This window comes from Sus scrofa, chromosome 3 (genome assembly GCF_054392235.1).
Source record: "Sus scrofa isolate SSC_HxYL_T2T_F1_AM1 chromosome 3, Sscrofa_HxYL_maternal_Yorkshire_Landrace_v2.0, whole genome shotgun sequence".
NCBI classification, from domain to species: Eukaryota; Metazoa; Chordata; class Mammalia; order Artiodactyla; family Suidae; genus Sus; species Sus scrofa.
Window position 1 is genome coordinate 67,630,337 of NC_139385.1, and position 22,513 is coordinate 67,652,849.

The 22,513-nt window shown below is 53.2% G+C and overlaps 1 protein-coding gene across 40 annotated transcripts in view; it reads right to left on the reverse strand.

Moving 5' to 3' along the window:
* INPP4A (inositol polyphosphate-4-phosphatase type I A) overlaps positions 1–22,513 on the reverse strand; it is a 123,410-nt gene that overhangs the window by 17,130 nt on the left and 83,767 nt on the right. For 11 of the 40 annotated variants that reach the window (XM_085015387.1, XM_085015384.1, XM_085015394.1 and 8 more), the window contains 12 exon segments: positions 22,358–22,469; positions 21,563–21,653; positions 20,963–21,110; positions 18,132–18,262; positions 16,229–16,333; positions 15,621–15,729; positions 11,018–11,201; positions 9,669–9,887; positions 8,624–8,762; positions 5,182–5,214; positions 1,031–1,203; positions 115–238 (listed from right to left, as the gene is read on the reverse strand). In XM_085015387.1, the coding sequence (XP_084871513.1) occupies positions 115–238; positions 1,031–1,203; positions 5,182–5,214; positions 8,624–8,762; positions 9,669–9,887; positions 11,018–11,201; positions 15,621–15,729; positions 16,229–16,333; positions 18,132–18,262; positions 20,963–21,110; positions 21,563–21,653; positions 22,358–22,469 (1,568 nt within the window). 40 annotated transcript variants of the gene reach the window in all.

The window sequence follows — 22,513 nt, forward strand, 5'->3', positions numbered from 1 at the left end:
ATGTTTGGATATATTTTAATCAGCAAATGTTACCTGTGTAATCAGAAAAAGACTCGGGGAGAGAGGCCAGCTCACACACAAGGTGCTGACGGCTCTGGGGCCCTGGGATCTCACCGTAGGTGCTCAGCAGGCTCTCGAACTGGGCAAGCAGCCCGATGGTGTAGAGCTGCCGCAGGAAGCCATCGTCATGCAGGCAGTTCCTCAGCTTGATGATGAAGCCACAGATGAGCGCAGTCAGCTATGGGGGACAGACACCACCTCACCTCGCACTCCTCCCGGATCCAGGTCCCTCTGCCCACACTGCTCATCCTGCTGCAGCCCCTCCTCGGATCCTGAGGTGGGAAGCGCCTGGTTCTGGGACCCTGAGGGGGGAGGCCACAGGGAGGCAGTGGCCATGGCGGGGAGGCAGAAGCCACGGTCGGGGGGTGGTGGCAGAGGCCACAGGAAGGCAGTGGCCACAGGGGCTATGAGTTGGGGGGGTGGCTAGACTCGCTGCTCCTGGGGCTCCCAAACGTGAGTCTGGTTTGGACTCTGCTTCGGGCCTGAACTTAGGGTCACTCCTGGGCCAGAACCTACTGGAAGCCCAGAATTATTTCCCCACAGTAAAAGGAAGGGCCTTAATGCCCACAGATTCAGACCAGCTCTGGCTGGAAACCAAGGTGCTCAGGGAGGAACAGACGTGGAGAAAGATCCCTCCACAAGCAGAAGGCTTCCTGGGCACATCCTGGGCCTCGCGGGATGGGAGAGGACTGCCGAGAACCCGAGCCTGCGCTGCCCTTAACTGCTAATCAGATTCCTGGCATCTGTCAACTGACACTCATTGAAGGCCTTCCCTCTGCTGAGAGAAATCACGAGAACAGAGCTGTGGGAGCCGCCCTGACATCTGCTGTTTTATAAACAAGAAAACAGATTGCATGTCTCCCTTAACACACCTCTTCATAGGGAAAAGGCGCAGGTGGCACAGGGCCACAAACCCTAGGCTCCTCTCTCTGCGCCCAAGGGCAAGGCTGGCCACCGAGTCAGGACTCACCGTCTGGCAGAAGACCACGTCACGGCGGTACTGCAGGCTCAGGAAGGTGGCGATGGTGGGCGCGCTGTCCTGCATGAGCAGGAAGACCATGGCCTTCTTGGCCTTGTCGCTCATCATGGCCACGCAGTCTGTGAGGGTGGTCAGCAGCGGGTACAGGGCCTCGCTCCACTCACCTGGCACGAGGAAGGGTCAGCTCAGAAGGAAGGGCCTGCAAGGCCCCCGGCCCCCACCCGCACTCCGCCCCTGCCTCCACCCCACTAGCCGGAAGCTTCTCAGCAAACTCAGCATCAGCCCAACCCAGGGTGTGGTGACGCCCGTCTGCTCTCCCCACCCCCTGGGACACAGTGGCACTTGTGACTAGTCCCGAGCAAAGTGATAGGCTTCTGGGAGTTAGGACTGAGCGAGGAAACATGCTGTCTGCAGAGGCCAGGCCTCTCCCATGACACCACCACTCCTGTGTGGGGCGAGACCTGTCCTCTTGCTCCTCTGGATCCAGCAGCAAGGAGCGCAGCTGGGCTTGGTCTGGGTCCAGGGAAGGGCCCGGCCCCGCAGCGTCCGCGTGTCCAGTCCTCGGCGTCCCCTCCTCCCCACCCCACCTTCCTGCCCCGTGCCATCTATTTCAAGCTGAAGTTTTTGGGTTTTGGAACATAAGGAAACTCTGACCCCATCGCAACAACTTTTTAAAAATAGAACCTAGGGGAAGAAAACACGGTGAAAGGCTTTTTTGGTTTTGGCTCTTTTCCCCCTTCCTATTGAGAAGACATTTAAAAGAGAAGATATGCCCCATCATTTTATTGTTACCAGCAAGGGGCACTGGGTCATTACCTCTGGCTGAGCGCCCCCAAAACCGGGGGCAGCAGCCCGTGCAGCATGCCCTCTGAGGGTAGGGCACTGCACACCCGGGCTGTCGCTCATCTCAGATAAACAGAAACTTGGAGAGAGAGAAGGGAGCCGTGGCTCTGCTCTCTCAACCCAGGTGCCTCACTCTTTGTTTAAAAAAGCTTTCCAAGGACCTCCCTGTATTCAGTGTTTGGTTAACGCAGATTTTCAAGTCTATGTAGCAACTCAAAATGTGGAAATGATCTAAGTGTATATGCAGGCTTGCTGTATGTGGACAAGGATTCAGATCTTTAATGGAAACAAGCAGGCTTAAATTTAGAAAGGTCTTTGAAAATAAATCATGGTGACAAAGAACCCTGGATGGAGGAGTGGAAAATGTGAGTCCCAGGCCCCAGCCACCACTGAGCCGTGCTGGGCCCTAGCTGCTCCCCAGCCATAGGGTCCTTCTCAGTCAAACAGGGTGGCTGTAACTGACCACACCCATGTCTCTTTCTTCCTCTAATATTCTCAGAGACCATGTTTTTGTCTCTTTGAAGGACTCGGTTGAACCCATGTCAATTATATTCAGCAAATAAAAAGGCCAATGACCATTAAGTTTTAGTAACTAAAAAGTTTGGGGAAAGGGAGGCAGTCCTTAAGAATACTCTTTACCTAAGAAGTACCTGCTCTTAGAGCAAAGCTGCCAATTTCACTTTGCTTTTCTACTTCACCTGAATATCTGTGTAATTTATAGGCAAACTGTGATCATTTAAACCTGCAAATGATCAGGGTATACAAGGAGACCTATCTGACTAAGCAAGCTTCTCTATGCAAAAAATTTTTGACTTTGCCAATTTCTGTTTAGACAAAACCCATGTAAGAATGATTCAGTTTTGCTACCCTAGAGGAAGGAAAAAACAAACAAACAAACAAACAAAAAACCCACTGGAAAAAACCATCATATTGGAAGAATGTTTAAAGGCACCAGAGAAGAGGTGCAACCCTGGGCCAGAGGGAACAGCTGGATGGCTGCAGGGTTCAACGAGAGCAGGAACCACCACGTCCACAATACCAGACAGTGCTTCCCTCCCTGATCGGTTTCTCATTTAATCTACAGAGACAAGGTTGTTAACGTGGGAAGAGAACGGGCTCAGTGTCTGTGCAGACACGCAAAAAGAAGTGCTGTTTGGGTGCATGTCTGACTATGTAGCGAGGAGTGGTTGGAGAGAGAACATTTTAGGTCAACGTGAAGAAAAACCAAAATGTAAAACTTCCAAACAAAATAAACTTCAGTGACAGTGATGAGACGCTACCGGAAGTGAGTTAAGGACAGATGTCTGGGATGTTAAGGCTGGTGAAGGGAGAGGTTTACTCTGCCTCTTGCGTCAAGAACGTCTTCCTATTCAACTATGCTCCAATAAAATTTAAAAAAATAAAAAAGTCTTGCTATTAAAAAAAAAAAAACGAAAACAAAACAAAAAAAAACAACACAGTGATTAAGCAGTCTCCTCTGTGACACAGCTGGTTCCCCTTTGGGGTGAGCGCCTCGGCCAGCTGCTCTCCTGGAACATTCACTGGCTGGTAGCCATGCCAGGACCATGTACTTCAGATAACTTCTATCTGGGATTTTTTTTTTTTTTTTAACTATATTAACAGGAGAGAGAGGAAGGAAGTAGGGAGACAGAGGAAATGTGTGTGTCTTCACTCTGACTCAATACAGCTCTGTGGGAAGAGCTAAAGGAACTCTTGGCAGGGTCCATTTTCATCCATCTGACATCAACTGTGGACAAGCCACCAGAGCTGGAAATGGCCCAGCTGACAAAATGAGCAGAGTTACACAAGCCAGGCCCTGTCTGCGCATGGGCTGGGGACCCACCCGACTTCCCGCCAATTCTGCAAACTGCAGGACACCCAGGGCTGAGTGTGCCCCCACCCACTACGGGGCAGGCACGGGCGGCCCCCAGCCCTTCCCTTAACTGCCAGGGATGGTCCCTGATGTCCCTGCCATGGGCTCAGGGGAGATGGAGCAGGGTGCAGGCACTGGCCTGCTATGGAGGTAAGCTGATGGGGAACAGAGGAGGCAGACAACAAGGAGGAGGAGGCCCAGACCAGGAGAGGCACTGGAAGGGGAGGCACCAGCTAACTGCCTGTGCAGGGACCAGGCCTCAGAGATCCAGAAGGTCCAGCCCTGGAACTGGAGACCCGCTCAGGGCCAGACTGACTTCTAGGAAGAGAGAAACTGAGGCGCTGAAAGCAAACAGTGGGGTTTATGAGGTAGCAGATTGCCCAGCGATGAGCCAACTCCGAATGGGGCTCTGGGGTCAGCGCAGCAAGCCAAGCTGAGGTCACAGCTGCCGGGCAGAGTGTGGAAAATCACACAATTGCAGCTTACTGCACTCTAACTGTAAAGCAGGTATCCTGCTAAGTTAGATTTACATCCAGTCAAGAACATGTAATCCTCAGGCTGACTGGGTAGCTGCTTTTCTGGAGTTTAAGGGGAAAAAAAAAGGCAGCACTATATTTGGGGGGGTGTCTCATGCTCACCCTGGGAAAACCACAGGTCACATCCAGGGAATAAAATATGAATTAGAGCAGGGGTCGGCACATTTGTTCTGTAAAGGGCTAGACAGTACATCTTTTAGGCTTTGGAGGCCACGGGGTCTCTGTTGCAACACTGGCATTGCCTTGCAAAAAGCAGCCATGGACGGATGTGAATGAATGGGCCTGACTCATTTCCAGGAAAAAGGTATTTACAGGAGCAGGCAGTGGATGGGATCTGGCCTGAGCTGAGCCATAAACGTTGATTTCTACATGCAAACGCAGCAGGAAGATGCCACGGTGAGTGTTAATGGCACCTGCAGCCCACGGCAGTGCCTGACAGGAATTCTAAGGCTGCAGCCAGACTCAGCGGAGCAGATGCGGTGTGATTCCAGAGTTGCAGTATCTGCAAGGGTGCAACTTTTTTGGTGACCCCTCCCCTTGTAACGCTTGCAAGTTCAGGGGAAACCATAGGAAGCCTCGTTTACAAACATGGACCTCTCCTAACAGGCCACCCTCTTTCCGAAGCCCAATGCGCTCACGGACACTAGTCGTCTGAGAAGGTTTTAGGATGGGAAAGTGAGAAAAGGCATGAGCCCCCATATGACTTCCAGCCTTGGCCCCCAGCCCGACTGGCCAGCCTCTCACCAAACCTAGCAAGAGTTGCTACATGAAGCAACTCCTAAAATATTTTCCTAACACTCAGAGTACAAGATCATCTTTGACAATTTGCTACAGACACAACCTGAGTATTAAAAAGGCATCTGCAGAAGCCTTGAACGGAAACCACGTACCTGGGCTGGCCTCTTCAGGAGGGGGACTGCAATCTGCACAGAAATGGAGGGTGACATGGATGATTAAGGAGCAGCACACAGTTCAAACACCAACAACTCAATGCTTAGTGCAACTGCAGCAGCAGCTGGCAGTAAGCTGGCCCGACTGACTGGAGAAGAGGTTGGGGCCAGCCTGCCTCTTCCCAAGAAGTCACACGACGGTGGCTGGGCTTCCTGGGGCTCACTGCCCAATTCACTGCCATAAACACTCATGTTGCTGATACGGCAACATAAAATGCTGACACGTCACAATGCGATAGAGCCCCACGTCCATCACACTGTATGTGCCAGAGCCCATGGTGGCTCATGACAGCTGGAAGCAAAACTTGCAGTGAGAGAGAATGACTAGTGAATGGAGTGTCCAGTTCAGAGCGCACTGCCCTGACTGCGGAACCTGGGCCAAAGGTCAACTGCTGAGATCCTAAAGGTTAGGATCCAGTCATGAAATCCATATACCAAACACATCCCTGCCAATCTTTCATGTGGAAAACAAATGCAGAACCTTTGGGATGGACAAAAGCCTAGAATCAGAATGTCCCTCCAGGTCCCTCGAAGAATCCCAAGTTTAATTCGCTTCACCTCTGCTGAGTCACTTTGGGAAGTACTCGTTTTAGTCTCCCTCCTTCTCTTAAAAATCCTACAATTTCTAGTTAACTGGGTGTGCCACCTCAAAGAAAAAGGTTTCGAAAGGGATCCCTGTGAGTAAACGTTTATTTTATGTCTCAAGTTTTATTTCATGTCTCAAGAAGAATGTGTTAGGGTATTGATATGGGTGGGTTTCAGGTCCCCAAGAATAGCCAGAACCAGCTGAATGAAGACTTTACAACCTGGATTGTCCGGAAGGGCAGTGGCAAGGGATCTTCTCTCTAATCGTCTTTGGCAATGACTTCTTAACTGGCCAAGGGGACAGAAATAGAGCAAAATGAAAGGCCTCTGTGAACAGAAGACTCCAGCTTCTACATCAGAGCTCAGATATCCTGAGATCATCTACTTAACAAAGAGGGGGACCACTATGGGGTGGCATGTGGCAGAGAAGTGACTCTTGAACATCTGTCTGGCTAAAATCACAATTACCCCAGGCCTTGGAAAAAATACAGATCTCTGCCTCACCATAACCCTTCCTCCAAGAGTCTCTATGAGGAGAAGGGTTGCAAAGCCTGTTTTCATGATCCGTGGTGATCCCTAACAGCTGGGCTGGGACCACGCCTGAGAAGGTATCCAGGGTTCAACCCTCTGGGTAAATTCATCTTTCAATCAAACGGGAGGGGGAGCGGTCTCCTCTGGTGGTCCTAGGTCACAGAGTCCCTTGAGATTTGATGACAGTATGGACTGCTCCAAGCACTGGAGATTTCAGCACTAATGCAGGGTACACCCACCCGGGGTACAACCCAAACTTCGAGTTGAGAGAAACCTGGTCTGGGGCTTGAATAGCTCTTAGAGGATGATGAGCGCAGGAGAAGGGAATGGAAATTACCCAATTCTGGTGGGGTGGGGTGCCAAGGGACTGGTCAGGGGGTCCTGCAGAGCCCTGGCCCTGGGTGATCCCCGCCCATCAGGCAAGGCTGAGGTGGGGTGGCTCCTTGATGAAAGATGAAAACCAAGGGCCCAGGACAAGGTAGAGAACTGGAATGAAGAGCACCAACACCTTCCCAAGAGGCCCAGGGTTGTTCACAACCTGCTCACTAGGCCAAAGCAAGTGCCCCAGGGACCAGGAAGGGCGTCCTGGCAGAGCCCCGTGTGGCCTTAGAGGACAAGACTGAGTAGAACAAGTGGCTCCCAGTCTGGCTCTTTCTGAGCCTCTGATCACCCTGAGGTCTGAACGGCTTCCTGGCTGTGCTCAGATGTTTAAATTAAGGATCATCTGCAAGTAATTTAGAGGCATATGATTTCATATGTTTTTGAGGGCTGATAAGCAGAGTCAGACTCTCTCAAACATGCTTCCTATTAACCCACGAGCACGGACTGGCATGGCACACACAGGTAACAAGTTAAGCCCTAAATGTCAGAAACTGATGCTCATTTAAATAACTTTAAAGCTGCACTTAAATCTGTCCACATATTTGAATACAGGATTTGCCTAGAAAAAGAGGACATTTAGGTTATGAATACAACAGTATATCTGATTAAATAAACTATCTCCTGAATTCTTAAATGTCCAATCAATTACTCTTTTAGCACCTGCAGATAAATGTTTAAATGAGAAGCAAGACAATATTAAAGAGACATGAGCAATGAACTTTCTTGAATTTTTTAGAAGCAACACAATTTACAGTAAAACATGAGAACACGAACAAAGACAAAACAGCTCCATGAACCGATCACAGGTCTGGGGAACCGGAGGTCGAACCCCTCACAGATGGAAGCGTGGAAGACGCAGACACTGTGGAAACACAGGCTCAGTGAGCACGCGCCCTGGGCACAGACTGCAGGCAGACTGAAGATAATCCGAGAAGGACTGATCAAGGGGCTCTGAGAGAGGGGTGTAACTTGGCCCTGACTGCAAGTTGCCCAGTTCTGAAATCCCAAGTCCTGGGCAGGAGGCCCAACCCTTACGTCCTCCACTGAACCCCCAAAGGGGAGCAAGGAGGAGGCAGCTGCCAGGTCTCAGCTGCCTGGCCACGGCCCCGCCAGCTCCTCCCGGGAAAGGCCAGAGCTCCAGGCACCTGGGGCCAGCTTGCTGGGAAGCACACAGCCCCAGCTTTGAAGCAACAATGGGCCAGGGTACCTGGTCACACTCCTATCTCCACGGACAGCAGGCTGCCCCACAGCAATGCCCTGCCATCTCCCTGGGAGGTGGCACTGAGCAAAGGAACCTAACTCAGCCCCCAGGCATGGGTGCAGGAGCCACCCACGGACTGAGGCACCAAGGCCCAGGGCAGCAGCCTCTGCCAGACACGAGTGCGCCCAGCCAGGACAGGCGGGCTTCAGATAGCTCTGCGGGGCCTGTGACCAGCTCTCCCGCTGGCCCTGCTCGACTCGCCTTCTCCTGATGCCACAAGCCACCTCCTATCATCTAGCTCTCAGCCCTCTTCAGGTTCTCAGACTGGTTTCCAGACCAGAACAGCTAGGAGCCCAATGCTTCCAGACGCCAGCGTGACCCAGGAGGCTGGAGGTCCAGCTTTGGCCAGACTTGCAGGTCCACACATGGGCTGCAGGGCCCTGAAGACCCAGGGCCCCCTCTGCTGCCAGCCCTCCCTGCAGTCTGTGTGGGTGTCATGGAGTTAGACACACAGACGGACGGACAGACTGACGCGGCGAGGCGGCGGGAGGGTGGATGCATACGCACGTGTGGTTGGGTGAGGGCGGCATGCAGTGGAGGGCGTGGTGGAGGGGCACGGCGAGGAAGGGAGGTCGCAGAAGGGGTCCTCCGGTCGGATCCAGTAGGCCCGGCTGCCCCGGTTACCTTTCTTGCCGGTGCAGCTGCCGGCACAGGGGAAGCCATCCTCACAGCCCCCGCTCTGCAGGCGCTCCCTCTGTAGCAGCTTGTCCACCCGCTGGATGATGCACTCCAGGCTCTTGTCCACGTTCAGCCACACCTTCTCCTTCCAGACCGAAAGGGCATGGGGGTCAGCTCGCCCTGAACGGGAGCCCACTACCCCCGCCCCACCCCGGCCACTATGACAAAACACCATGCCGTTTAGAAAGAGCAAGATAATTAAGTCCCCTCTGAAGATGTATTTGCCTTTCCAAAGACCAATCGGTATCCTAGGGTCATTTGTAAAGTTTGGGAGATGTCGCCTGGCAGCTGGCGCAGAGGCCAGATAGGATGTCCCAGTGCTGGAGGGGCCACAGGGAGCCAGTCTCGCTCCCTCCCCTCCACCACAGACCCCTTACAGCAGCCACACACAGAGGGGACTGAGGTCTTCGGGATAGAAGAGAATGGAAACACCTGATCACCTAGGATGAGGGTGGGGGCAAAACCCGCACAGAAGCCAAGAGCCAGGGCAGGGCTGGAGGGGCACAGTGTTGCTGGCTGATAATTCATGCCTCCCAGGACGATGCCTCTAAAGAGCAGTTCCAACAAATGACAAAAATGAGGCTGTGATGTGTCACTCCCTCAAGGGACAGACCCTGCTGAAGCAACAGCGTGATCCATGTCAGGGGTGGCACCTCTCGAGGCCTCAGCGAGCGCCCAGCACCTCGGCGCCCACATCTCCAAAAACACAGGCCTGGAAGGCTGAGGCCAGCGGACACGGCAGAAGCAGGGCCCGCAGAGGAGAGGTCTCAGGCATGGCCCGGGCGCCATGGGAAAAGTGCCCCCTGCACAACCAGTTCTGACCGGCCCGCCCACAGCAGCCCTGCTCCCCAGATGGTGTGAACACGATACTGGTGAGGAGACCTAGAGCTTGCATGCTAAGGGGCCAAGCCTCTGGGCCCCTGTGAGGTGATGAGGCCTCAGCTTCCAGCCCAGCGCAGCAGCAGGGCCAGGAGGGTGGGGGCAGACTCACCCACTCCTCCTCATGCCAATCCACCTGCAGAGACGACCGGCTGTTCCTGCCTGTCCACCTGGCCATGAGGGTGTCCTGGTCATTCCTCAGCATCACCTGCTCCTCCTCAGTTGAGGTGGGCGAGGCCTTGGAGGCGATGTAGTCAGGCCGGGCGGCGTTCAGACCATGGATGGAGGTGGCGAGCAGCTTGCAGTCACACACGGTGACCAGCTGCCGGGTCTGCGAGGACGCACATAGAGGCACCAGGCACCCTGAGTGCCAAGGCCCAGCTCAGCCCCCGCCCTCCAGAGCACAAACAACCCAAGAGCTGCAGCCCTCAGGATGTCCAAGCTGCCACACGCCAGGCCCAGGTGCATCTTAGCAAGACTTTCCCCCAGAAGACTGGGGACACAAGGAGGACGAAGGGCAGTGGAGCAACCCCTGCGCTCTTCCACTCCTGCCAGCCTCCACTGCATCGCCAGAGGGAGAGCCTGCAGGGAGCCTGGTGCCTGCCTTCACTACCTGCCTGGCTGTCCCTCTAACTCCAGGGTACAGGCCTCACTTGGGTTGGTTGCTCACTGAAGCCTTCTCTTTCACACCTAAGACCTGAGCCCTGGTCCCCGGGCAGTGAAGCAGGATTCCTGGAGCTCCGCTTCTGGTTCTAGGGAATTCTGTGTGCAAAGGGGTTCTGTGGCTCATACAAGTACTTCTGACAACATCGCCTTTATCAGTGGTGATGATAATCCCCAGCTCCAGGCTTTTTACTGGGTAAACACACGAGAAGGATACAGGATGTGTGGGTCAGTGACGCAGCGAGAGTGGGAAAATCACACAGAATCTCTGAGTGTGTATGGGAGCCAGTGGGTATGCTGAGAAAGACCCATGACACATTCAAAAGATCTGAGGCATCCACTCCCCTAGTACACAACAATATCCATCTTTTAATCAGGATCAAATGATAGTTAATTAGAGGCTGGTTTACAGATTATATATAACCCAATAAAATTATACTGTTCTTATGTCTGTATAATAACTCAGTTTCTCTTTGCAAACTTCAAATACAACAGACACGGCCCCAAGTGTGCTGAGGAGGCAATTACTAAGGCAGCTGTGGACCTTTCCTAGCTTTACCAGGACCCCATGCACTTGCTGGAGAGCCCAGGGCATGGCGCCACGGCTGAGGGTCCTGGGTGAATTGCCAACCCCTGCCCTGGCCTTTAGGGGAAGTGGATCTGAAGCCAGACCTTCAAGGCCACTCCAACGTCACCATCTGTGTGGACAACTCCAGGCACACATGAGGTGTCCAAGGGTTTAGAGAAACCCAAGGGCCCCCACCCCACCCCCAACCTGCAGCAGGGAAGGCCCCCTACCTTGTCGGCCAAGATGGCGAGGGTTCTTTCGAGGCCGGTGGCAGACCTGTCCTTGGCTGCCCTTGAGAGCCGCTCTGCGTAGTAACTCACTTGGGTTTTCAGTGTGTTGATCTGGGCGATGATCTCCTTGGCCCTGACAATGTCCTGTGGTATGTAGATGATGGACTGGCAGCTGGATGATGTGCTAAAGGACCAGAACATATTCTCAGGGGTTCCCTCAAGCCACTGAGGAAGGAGCACCCTTCCACCCCTTATTGATGGGCAAGGGTGGACCTCAGGAGATCATTCTGTCTATACAGTAGAGGCTTGAAATGTTACAAGAGAATTCAGCCTTTTATCTCTATTTGTGTGTAGCTGTATTTTCACTGTTTATACACGCGTATAGGTATTGAACGACTGCCAAAATACTCATTATCTTTCACCTAAGAACCTCTTCTGTTAACTAAGCAGTACTTAAGTAGAGACATGGGGTCCACTGGAAGGGAAGGGAGACTGTGACAGGGGCTGAACTGTGCCCAAAGAAACCTGTAGCATCTGGCCAGCCAGAACATCACCCTTTCTGCACACTCCTCCCTTGTGTGTCACCCCTACTAAGTCACCTGAAGACTGGCCTTCTGTCCTCCCTCCCCTGCTCCAGGACTCCCCTGACTAAAGAATAACCTTCCATCCCACGAAGGGGAGCTGGAGAAGGTGCCAAGCCAGCGGCCTGGCCTGGACACCTCAAAGGCGTTGAAAACTGGTCCTCACTCCTTCCCTCCTCCCTGCCATCAAGCAGTGAGTGTATCTTGGGGTCTGACAAGCACAAACTCCAGCCTCAGGAGAACCAACTCCATGTCCATGGCTGCCTGGGACCTTCTAGCTGGAGATGATAAACTGCATGTCTCTCTGCTAAGATCCCAAATTAATCCAATATGATAAATGATGTCTCAGACCCCCAGAGGGAGCCAAGAAGAGCAGGAGGAGACACATAAGGCACCAACGAGGGGTCCCCTACAAGATGAAGTTGCCAGCTCTGGCTGGAATGGGTGTCCCAGCCTCTGCAGAATGAAGGGACCTGACTGGCCCCCTCAAAGAGCTGCCATTTGAGTTTGGGGGATGAGGGAGAGGCTGGAGGACCACTCCGTCCATCTCTCCCACTAGTGATGAGGGTTTCCAGGTCAGGGTTGAGACCCTTCTCTGCTGAGCTCTTCCTAGAGTAACCCCTAGGTGGGTCACCAAGAAACTGCCCTGCCCTTTCCCGACGGACTACGGAGGGAGGGGAACATGCAGAAATGAAAACTGAAGCACTGTCGAAAGAAACAGCACCCCAGGCCCACACAGCACGAGAGACGATGGAGTTGCCAGAAGCCCATGCAGCAGACCGTCAAGCCCGCGCGCGCACGGTCTGGCTGATCATTCCACAGCCCGGGGCGGACACCACTGCTTTCCAACCTGCAATCACTCTGCCGAATGAACAGCCGCCACGCAAGACAATGGGTCTTAAGGATACAATCTCAAAACAGAATTTTTAAATCTATGCTTCCCAGGCCCCAGAACTTAGAGAACATACGGAATGTGTGCTGCACGTGTGCATGGAGACGTGTCCACTCTGGGAAACACAAAGCCTCCGTCAAGCCAGAGAGGAAGCACAGGCCCCCATGCACACTCACGGTGTGTTCTCACTGGTCACGTTCTAACAGAAACCTGGGACTTGGGTCCGGGAAGACTATGTCAGGAGTGAGAGCTCTGTTCAAGGGTGACCATGAACACAGGAGCATGTGAGCTCAACTACCTAAGTCTAAAGAAGGGCGAGGCTGATGAGGTCTCAGCTGTGGGGCGGGGGCCCTCAGGATGCCCCCCACAGATGTCCCCAGCAGAGCCCTGGCATCTGCTGCAGGGCCTGCCCAGCCATGACTCTGAGGCCTCACCAGCTCCTCAACGGAAGCAGTTCTGACATATGCCCCCTACACCCCAGGGCAGAGCCCCACGCTGGGCCAGGCTGAGGAGGCGTGGAGCAGCAGTGAGGGCCCCTGGGCTGCAGGTGTGGTAGTTTCCGGCTGCCATCTAATTCTCTGGTAGAAAAAGTCACTTGATTATACTAATTCTTGGTTTGCTCTCCAGGGGTAAAACTAACCCTAGTGTTTTTTTTGTTTTTTTTCTTTTTTTGGTTGCCCCTCAGCATACGGAGTTCCCGGGCCAGGGATCAGATCCAAGCAGTAGTTGCAAACTAACCTGCGGTTGCAGCAACACCGGATCCTTAACCCACTGCGCTGGGCCAGGGATCGAACCTGAGTCCCAGCAGCTCCTAAGATGCTGCTGATCCCATTGCGCTACAGCGGGAACTCCAAAACTGACCCTAGTTTTAAAAATCTGCATTAGCTATGTAATATCATAAAAATGTAAGCTGGCTTCATTCCCACAAGAGATGAAGGTGAAGTGAAAACTTTAAAAGCCCTGGATTCTTGTAAAAGAAGCCGGAAACAGACTGCCAAACGCACCAGTGGGTTGACTTGAAACCCCAGCACCTGGGGACCTGCCCAGCCTGGGCTCTTCCTCACCCTGGGAACAAAACTGGGTCTCCTCCCAGAGTGAGCCCAGCAATGACCTGCTGCCAGACTGTTAAGGTTCTGAGTTAACAGGTGGGAACAGCAGCCTGGAGAAGGGCTGTTCATTCTCAAGAACATTGCAGTTGGAAGGGAGAAGTCTGTCTGCTGGATGTCACTAGGAGCCCATGGTGGCACGGAGGGCGAGGCACCTCACAAAGGGGACAGCACAGGTTTCTCTGCATGAGAGCAAGACCCACACACACACTCTCCACAGACAGAGAACTCACCAACACTCTTCAAAACTGCTAAAGAAAAGAACCAAAACGCAGTATTAGCAGCTTGTTAGCAAACGCCAAGTGCAAAACAAAACACTTAAAAACCAAGTTATCTGGTGTGGAAATTCTTGAAACAGGGACGATTAAACTTTGCAGCCCCAGGTGCTCCTTCATCAGAGCCATGTCTGTCTGTGTGTGTGCCTGAGGCCCGGGGAGGAATGTCCCATTGTGGGCAAGTGACACCTGCACGGAAAGGAAAGTTCCTGTGGTGCAAACCATCCCTGCGGACAGTTTTCTGACACTGGCAGTAAATTACATTAAAATGTATATACTGGAAAAATACTACAGAAACATTTTGGGAATAAGGGGTTCTGAAGTGAACGTTCAGAACATTTAGGCATCAACGCCCTGACCTTCCTGGGGTAGGAACAGCCAGGGGCACTTCTCCTGATTGGCCTTCTCCTCCAGGGTCCCCACGCCAGCCTCAAGTCACACGCTCACACCCCCACACGGCCACATGCCATGCAGCGACAGACACGAGACCCTGGCTGGCTGTGCAGAGCTGTGGTGGCGCAGAAAGCTGTGTCCCGGTTCCCCGGGGAGCACCTGCTGGGGGAATATGGAGGTGGTCATGTGGGCTGCGTGGTCTGGTCAGCGAGGAGCCCTTGGTAGGGATGAGTCAAGGTCGAGGAGGCTACAGGGCCTCCCAGAGATGCTGCCCAGCCTGCGGCTGCAACCCTGTCTCCTGTCTCCAGGACTCCCGGGCTCTGAACCCCGACTCCCCCAGGAGCTCCCTCCACCCACCTGCTCACCCCTCGGGCCACAGACCCCTGCACCTGACCTTCCTCACCAGCCCCATGAAGTCCCAGGTCAGCTTGCTCAAGTCCTATCCCAACTCCCGCCTGGGCCTGGCCAGCACTAAGCCTTGGCTGACTGTCCTTGGGTCCCCCCAAGGCTCCGGGGCACTGGCGTGACTGGCCCTCAGAGCACTCTGTCCTAGCCCCTCACACCCACGCTCCAAGGCTGCTCTGCCACATCCCCAGCTTATTCTTTCCCGCCTTGAAATCCCTTTGTGACCCCACCTTCTTCCCTTGCCCCTTCCAAGATCACCTGCCTGTCCTGCCCACATTCCCCCATCTTTCTCCAGACTCCTCTTGGGGGAGGGAGGTCTGGGCGGGGGACATTTTGGAAGATCACAGCCTCCCACGTGTCCAACACAACAGCTGGGTTTACAGCTCTCTCCCCCGCACCCCGACTCGCTTGTTTCCAGCAGCCTCCAAGTGCCAGTGTCACCTTGTCTGCTCCTGGGTCAAGCCCAGACCTGTCAGCTCTGTGTCACCAGCACAGGCCCCCACAGAGCTCCCCCCAGGCTCCCACTCCTCAGGCCTGAGGCTCCTGCTCCCTTCCCTGCCCACCTGGCAATGTCACTGTGCAGCCAGCCCCTGGAGCTTTTCTGACACTGGGAATGTTGAGAGGGAGCAACCGCCCCAGGCTACAGACTCCGTGACCTTCAACTGATTGATCAAGGGCTCTAAAGGGCAGCTGGGCCATCAGGGTCCGCGCCAGCCTCAGGGTGATTTCAACCTGCTGCTCATTCTGCTAGGACAGGACCACAGATCGGTACCTTGTCACCCACCCAGCCCAGTACAAAGAGCAGCACAGGGTCACAAGACAGCTCCTCCCAACACGCAGAAGCAGGTCAGATACCAGGTGTTTCCGAGGTCTATTTAGATTTTTCCTTTCTTAAACACAGGAACCGTCCAACAGTTGTACACAGATGACACACACCCTCCAAGGACTTACTGTTTCTTGGTCTCTTCAAATTTGTGCAGCTTTTTGCGGAGACCCCCTGACTTGAAGCCTTGGCAGTGTGCGGCCGGTGCTCCGATGGTGACGATGTCGTAGTTCTGATCTGAATGACAGAAAGCTCTCCTCTGTTACTCTGGGCTCAGGCCTGTGGACCAGCCGGCGACAGGGATGCATACAAAGCTCTGGGATCCCCTGCCGGCCCGTTTCGGAGCAGCCCATGCCTCCCTCCACCCACAGCCCACGCTGCCCAGGGCCTCGGGAGCCCAGCACCAATGTCTCAGCCAAGACGGTCCTATGTGCCTCAGGGGGAGCCCTGCAGGGTGGGGCAGGTCCCCAGCCAGCGACACTTAGCTTGCATCCCTCCTCCAGAAGGAGGGCCTCTGGGTGCTCTTCTGCCACAGAAGCACCCAAGGAAGCTGGAAGGAGGGTGGATGAGAGCACGGGGTTTGAGCCCCTGCAAAGGCCTCGGGAGGTCCTGCACTGAGCTCTTAGCTGAGTGCTGGGAGCAGGAATCACGGGCAGCCTGGGGCAGATGGGGGGCAGCTCAGGGACCAGGCATACAGGGAGCAAAGAAGCGAGATGTGATTCAGCAAGACACTTACCTGATCCTCCATCGTCTTGAACTCTCATCCGCTGTATGTGTAAGTTTGTGGGAACAAATTCTAGCTTTTTATCTGCTTTCAAACTGCTCGCTTTGAACGAGGGACCTAAGAAACAAAATAAAAGAAAACAAAGATTGGCACCCCATCTCCCACACTCATGAATTAGAAACGGGGGAGCTTGGAGGCTCCTACTGTGTGTAGGTAAACAGGTCTGTGCTGGCGGTGGCTTCGGAAATTCTGAGGTGGCCACAGTGCCTTTTGATCCCAGAGGGGGTGTGTGTGGGGGTGAAACATTGAAGGGAGCGCAGCTCTTGGCCACTACGCAGGTTCGGGGGAGCCACCCCAGAAAGTGAAGGAACAACACTGGGCCTTCCCATGGCTCAGCTCTCAACCGAGTCTGCCACGGGGATGTGAGGCTGTGCGGCCCGTTGGCAGTGCCACTAGGAAAAGCTAACAGGTCTGAGCCAAGGACGGCCTGCTCCAGCACCAGAGACTGCCAGCCTCCAATATCTAAGAAACTGGCTCACTGAGAGCAACATGTCTCAACTCTGAAAAGCGATGAGAAGGTCTGCTCATCACAGGCCCGCAGGATGAGCAAGCGCTCAGGAGCTCGGCGCCCCATACACTCGGGGCGGCCAGGCGTTTGGAACATGTTTTCTAACAGGTACTCACAGTCTTATTTCTGTAATCAGAATGCTTAATTAAGTGAAAAACTACATGCCTGGGAAAAACAGGGATTATAAATGACACTGCCAACCAGGAGATATCCACACTCCCTCTAGTGAAAGAAAGCAACTCTATTTGCCAGAATACAAAATGCAGACCAGCCACAGTCTGTTTTGCAGTTTGTCCCAGGACCCTGCTCTCTATGTCCTGATGAGGTGGCCCACGGACCAGCGGCACTGGGATCCCAGAGGCTGTGAGAAACGCACAACCCCAGATCTGCAGTTAACGAGTCTTGGGAACCTGGATGCACACTGACGTCTCAGAAGCTCTGCTCTAGAAAAACCAAGGTGCGTGGGTTTCAGACTTTCCCAGGTAACAAGCATCGAGCACAGGCAGGTCCCTAACTCCCTCAGGCAAATGCTGCCATTTCTCTTAAAATACATTTCAATCCGTCCTTCAGATTCAAACTAAATCCAGGGCACCGTTATCTTGTCATTCCTGTATTTGGCTTCTTCTCAGCCAAGATCATGGACAGGTTCCCATGTTCTGTGTCAAAACGGTAGTAAGGGCTTATGATATTCCTTAAAACCTGAAATTCCATTATAAAGAGGGAAAGGAGGGAAAAATCTGAAGATAAAAGATAAAATAACAGAAAACCAAAAAGCCATTCCATTTGTAATAAAAGGGAATGGGTTAAGAATAGTCTTCTATATCTACTCTGGAAATGTTCTGAAAACCAAACAGCATCTTTCAAGAAGAAAAGATGTGTCTATGTTTCACTTTCTCTTGGGAGCCATAAATGGAGAGCAGCACTCAGACAATCTACATGTCAATACAAGGACTGCTAAGCAGTTGACTAGGAAACTGGGAAACCCTGCCTCACTCTGCCTCAAGGCAAAGATCCTGGATCTTCTGGCCCTTCACTGATACTGGATCAACATGAAGAAGTAGCATGAAGCCACGACCTGTGGCTTTGTCTCTCCTAAATTCCACCCTACAGGGGTTGCTTCAGCAGAGGACACCACAGAAGGAATTTTCAATGCAATTCACAGATATGTCTTCCTAATTAAGATCTGAAACCTCCAGATTTGAAAGAACTCACACCTACATGAGACTCTATTTTTAAAAATCCATTAGAGTGTCTGTCAGTGGGAATGTGTGAGCCAACTTGGGTTCCAGATTCCTGGCTAAGAGGATGAGAGGGTGCAAGCCATGGCAGGGATGGGGCGGTGCCCACCTTTGTACTGATGGAGGTCGGTCAGGTTCTCCTGGTATGTGAGAATGACGGTCTGGTACTGAGTGACGATTTGGCGCCGCAGGCTCTCCCAGCAAGGGGACAGCTCCCCCAACTCCTCCAGTTCACACACCCTGCAAACAAGGCACACACATCAGGCCATGGGACTGGCTCCCTCCAGCAGAGGCTCAGGAGTCCTGACCAACCAGGAGGACAGATGGACATGGACATGTCACCAACACCCAGGGAAGGTCCTGCAAGTCTGGAGGACCAGCTACGGGCAGGATGGCTTTAGGAGCACCTGTATAAAGGCAGACCACTGGAGTTCCCTGGTGGCCTAGCCGTTAAGGTCTCAGCATTGTCATTGCTGTGGTTTGGGTTTGATCCCTGGCCCGGGAACTTTTGCATGCCTTGGGCATGGTCAAAAAATAAATAAGTTTTTAAAAATAACCAAGGCGGAGCACTGATTCTGTGTGGAAACTGCACAGACAAGCTTTTTATAGGAACTTAGACAAATGTTCAAGGAAAACTGAGCGGAGAGGTAGAGGGGGAAGTGGCTTCACCAGGTATGTCAGCAACCTGGCGCCCATCACAGGCCACGGGGCCAAGGCCTGAACTGCAGCCCCTCTGTCCCCTCTCTGCTCCCTCTCCAAGGGGCTGTCACTGCCACCTGGGTTCTGCAAGGCCTGGGGCTTTCTGTCCTCCCCAGAACAGAGCTGCAGAAGATAAAGCTGTCCTTTGAGCCTGTGGCTGGCCACTCAGCCATGGAGGGCCCCTGTGTTTCTCTGTTGTCCTTTTCAGGTCCGGGACAAGGACCTATGGGAAGCTGGCAACTTTGTCTATTGTTCCTTTCATTTTCTGTGTCAGTCATGATCTGTCTAAATCTAAAAGTACATGGGGGAGAGGGAGGAGAAGAGGACAAGAAAAAAAAATAGGATTTGTCTGAGGTCCCACTATAGCACAATGGGACTGGTGGCATCTTGGGAGCCCTGGGCCGCAGGTTCGATCCCCAGCCCAGCACTGTGGGTTAAGGATCCAGCACTGCCACAGCTGCAGCCTAGGTGGCAATTGTGGCTAGGATCTGATTGAACTCCATGTGCTGTGGGGCAATTAAAAAAGAAAAAAAAAAAAAAGGACTTGTCATCTCCACACAAATGAAAGCTGTTTAAGAAATGAAATATACACTCAGCAGGAACATTAACAGCTACATAATCAGAATAATGAACACACACAAAATGGATTTTAAAAAAAAGATAGCTATTTTAGGAAACTGGGGAGGGTGAAGTATAAAAGATCTAAAATCCTCATCACAGGAAAACAGTTAATCTCTGAAACTGATGAATTACGAGAATACTCTATATATTTAGAAATGTAATAGAAAACACTAAAATGGCTAAAAGTGATTGCTTCTTGGGAAGCAGATCAGAAAGTAGAGTGTCCCAAGACTTAGGTTTTTTGTTAAAAAGTCTTTTTGCAGTCTTTGGCTTTTTATACTGTGCATGTTTTCCTCTGAGAGTTGGGGGGTGGGGGAAGCTAATTTTTTTTTTTTTTTTTTTTGGCCACTCCCAGGGTATGTGGAAGTTCTCAAGCCAGGGATCAAACCTGCGCCACAGCAGGAGCTGGGCTGCTACAGTGACCACAATGGATCCTTTACCTACTGTGCCACAAAGGAACTCCAAAAAAAGCTAATCTGATCAAAAGTTTTTAGGAACCTACTAAATTACATAAAGTTTGAAAAAAGGTGTACCATTTTATTATCAAATCAGCAAAATGAATGTAAAAGAACCCCCGGTGCCAGCAAGGCTGGGGTGGAAATGACGTCCCCGCAGGCCTGAGGTCTGTGCAGAAGCCATCTGTCACAACCGCTGCTGGCCCTTCTCTCTCTGCGTCTCCGCCCATGTGTCATGTGCCTCCTTCTTATGCTTGGAGTGTCAGCTCAATGTCATGGTCTCTCAGAGGCCTACCAAGGCCACTCTTGCTTCCTGTGATCCCTTTAAGTTCTGCCCAGTGTGTGGCCCCAGTCCTCTGTGCCTGGCTGTCTCCCTCCCGCATCTGCCTTGCTCATGGAGAAGCCCCAGACCCACATCTCCTCTCCCCCTCCCCACAACAAGCACGGCAAAACCATAAGACCCTCCAAACTACAACAATGAATGGATGCTTCCAAGAGTCCAGCAAACAATGGGAGAGTACGCAAAACTAAAAATTATAACATGAAAAGTGAAGATACAGGCAAAGGGAGATGTGGTGGTTTTATAAATATACACAAATATGGAAAAGCTGAGAGGAAGTTTTTTACAACTAACTCTACAAAATATACACCTATAGGTGGGATAAAGTAGCTCATTGCATTATTCTTGCCATTTTTCTCCGTGTTTGAATTTTTCTCAAGATAAAGTAACAACAACGCCGCAGTATTAGACCAGTAGGACATGGATGCAGTTTCCCGCTCCGGCTGTACAGCGTCTGTGATTAAACGGGGCTTCGGGGCAAGGAGCACAGGTGTCTCTGAGGCCGATGGCCTCACCTCTGGACAGTGGAACGTGCTGAGACACAGAGGAATGGCGTGTCTGGCCTCCCTCAGCCCTCTGGAGCCTGGACGCTAGGAAACCACCACTGAGGCAGCCCCAAGATAAGAGGAACTGGCTGTTCTCCCTTCTCCAGCCCAGGTGCAGGGGAGTCTGGGGGCGAGGCCGGGGCATCAGGCGTGCAGTCTGGGGACACGGCTTTGTGGGCTGGGCCCCCAGCTCTCCACCCACCACGTCTGAGAGCTTTCCAGAAAGGAAGGGGTGGCAGCTGACAGGCGAGACGGGCCTCGGGCCCCCACTCGGCCTCACCTGGCCGCATCCTCCTCCAGCAGGAGCTTCACGAACTGCCGGGGGACATGCAGCGATAGCACGCTCTCCGCCATCTGCTCCAGGATCCGCAGGTGGTTGCCCTCAGTGGTCGGGAACCGGTACATGCGGCAGATGGCGCCGCCGAACACTGGGGGGTGGGGGGACAGGCCATGAGTGAGCCCTCCCCACTGCCCCACCCCCACCCTCAGTGCTGCTGTCACCCCAAGTCCTCTTACTGTGCATCTCAGGGAATCACAGCACTTAAACCCACACCCACCTGGTGATGGAGCCTGATGGTGACAAGAGGTCCTGTCAGCCCAGAACATGTCACCAGCTTTCAGGTGCCGGCACCGGGTGGTGTGGGGGGGTGCTGTCAGTCCCTGAGCCCAAGCCAAGGAGACAGAGTGAAAAGGAGAAGGAACCCTCCCCTCTCAGAGAATCACCATGTCCCAACAGGCTGACAAAAAGAACAGCTCACTGATATGCAGAGAGAGGGTAACACTTGGGGTGCACGGCTGTAGCAATCACAGAGGGTGAGGGAAGGGGGACCGAAAGGACACTCACAAGGGGGGCAAAAGCCAGACGGAGGAAGCTGTTTACCCGATTTCAGTAAAGTGTCTTTTCGCAAGGAAGCATATTTGGATCGGATTCCCAAGGCCTCGGTCAAGCTCTCGTCGACAGGCAGAACCATCTAGAAATGCATACAGAGAAGCGTGGGAAAACTGACCAGATGACTCCAGAGCACATCAAACTCCACAGAACTCTTCAAATGCCATGGCCCAAACTCTCCAGTGACAGCCAGCCCCAAACAAGGGAACCCAGGCCCAGGACATGGAACACACTCCACCCAGTTTCTAGAAACGCCTATCTTTCGGCCAAGTCGCCTCCCCTGGTCTTTTGAGTGTTCTGATGTGGAGGATGAAAGGGCAGAGGAAGAGGTGCTTCCACAGCTGACATTCGGGTTGATTTTGGATAAAATGAGAGATCTCTGTGTTTATGAGGACTGCTTGTGAGTGCCTGGGCTCTTGTCTGAGAGTGAGAGTGCCTGTGGGCGGCCCGGCAGGAAGGCAGGCGGTCGGGGGTGCAGGTGTGAGCTGCGCAGGTGGCGGCTGTGGGACACGACAGTGTCTGGGAGAGGAAGACATTAACCAATGCTCAGAGGTCCCCTGCATCTCACTCCATGCCCACAGGCCCTGTCACCTCCCCACTGCAGCCCCCTCTCCCTAAAGGGCCCAAGGCTGAAGCAGAGGCAGGGGATGCCCTTCTCTCTAGGGAGATGTGCTGGGGCGGGGCTGCACTGGCAGCAGGCTCTGCTCCCCTCCCTGAGCTTGGAGACCAAGTCCGCTGGCATGGCCATCTGACTCCCAAAGGAGAGAAGGGATGCGGCACACTCACCCTCCCGTTGACAGTGTCCAGAGACCGGGTCACGGGCGGACGCTGGTCTGACTTCTCCTCCATCTGCCAGCCCATCACAGTGATGTTACCCACGCGGTCACTCTCTGCTGACCTGCAACCAGCAATGTGCTTGGGTAAGCGGCACCCAGACTGCCC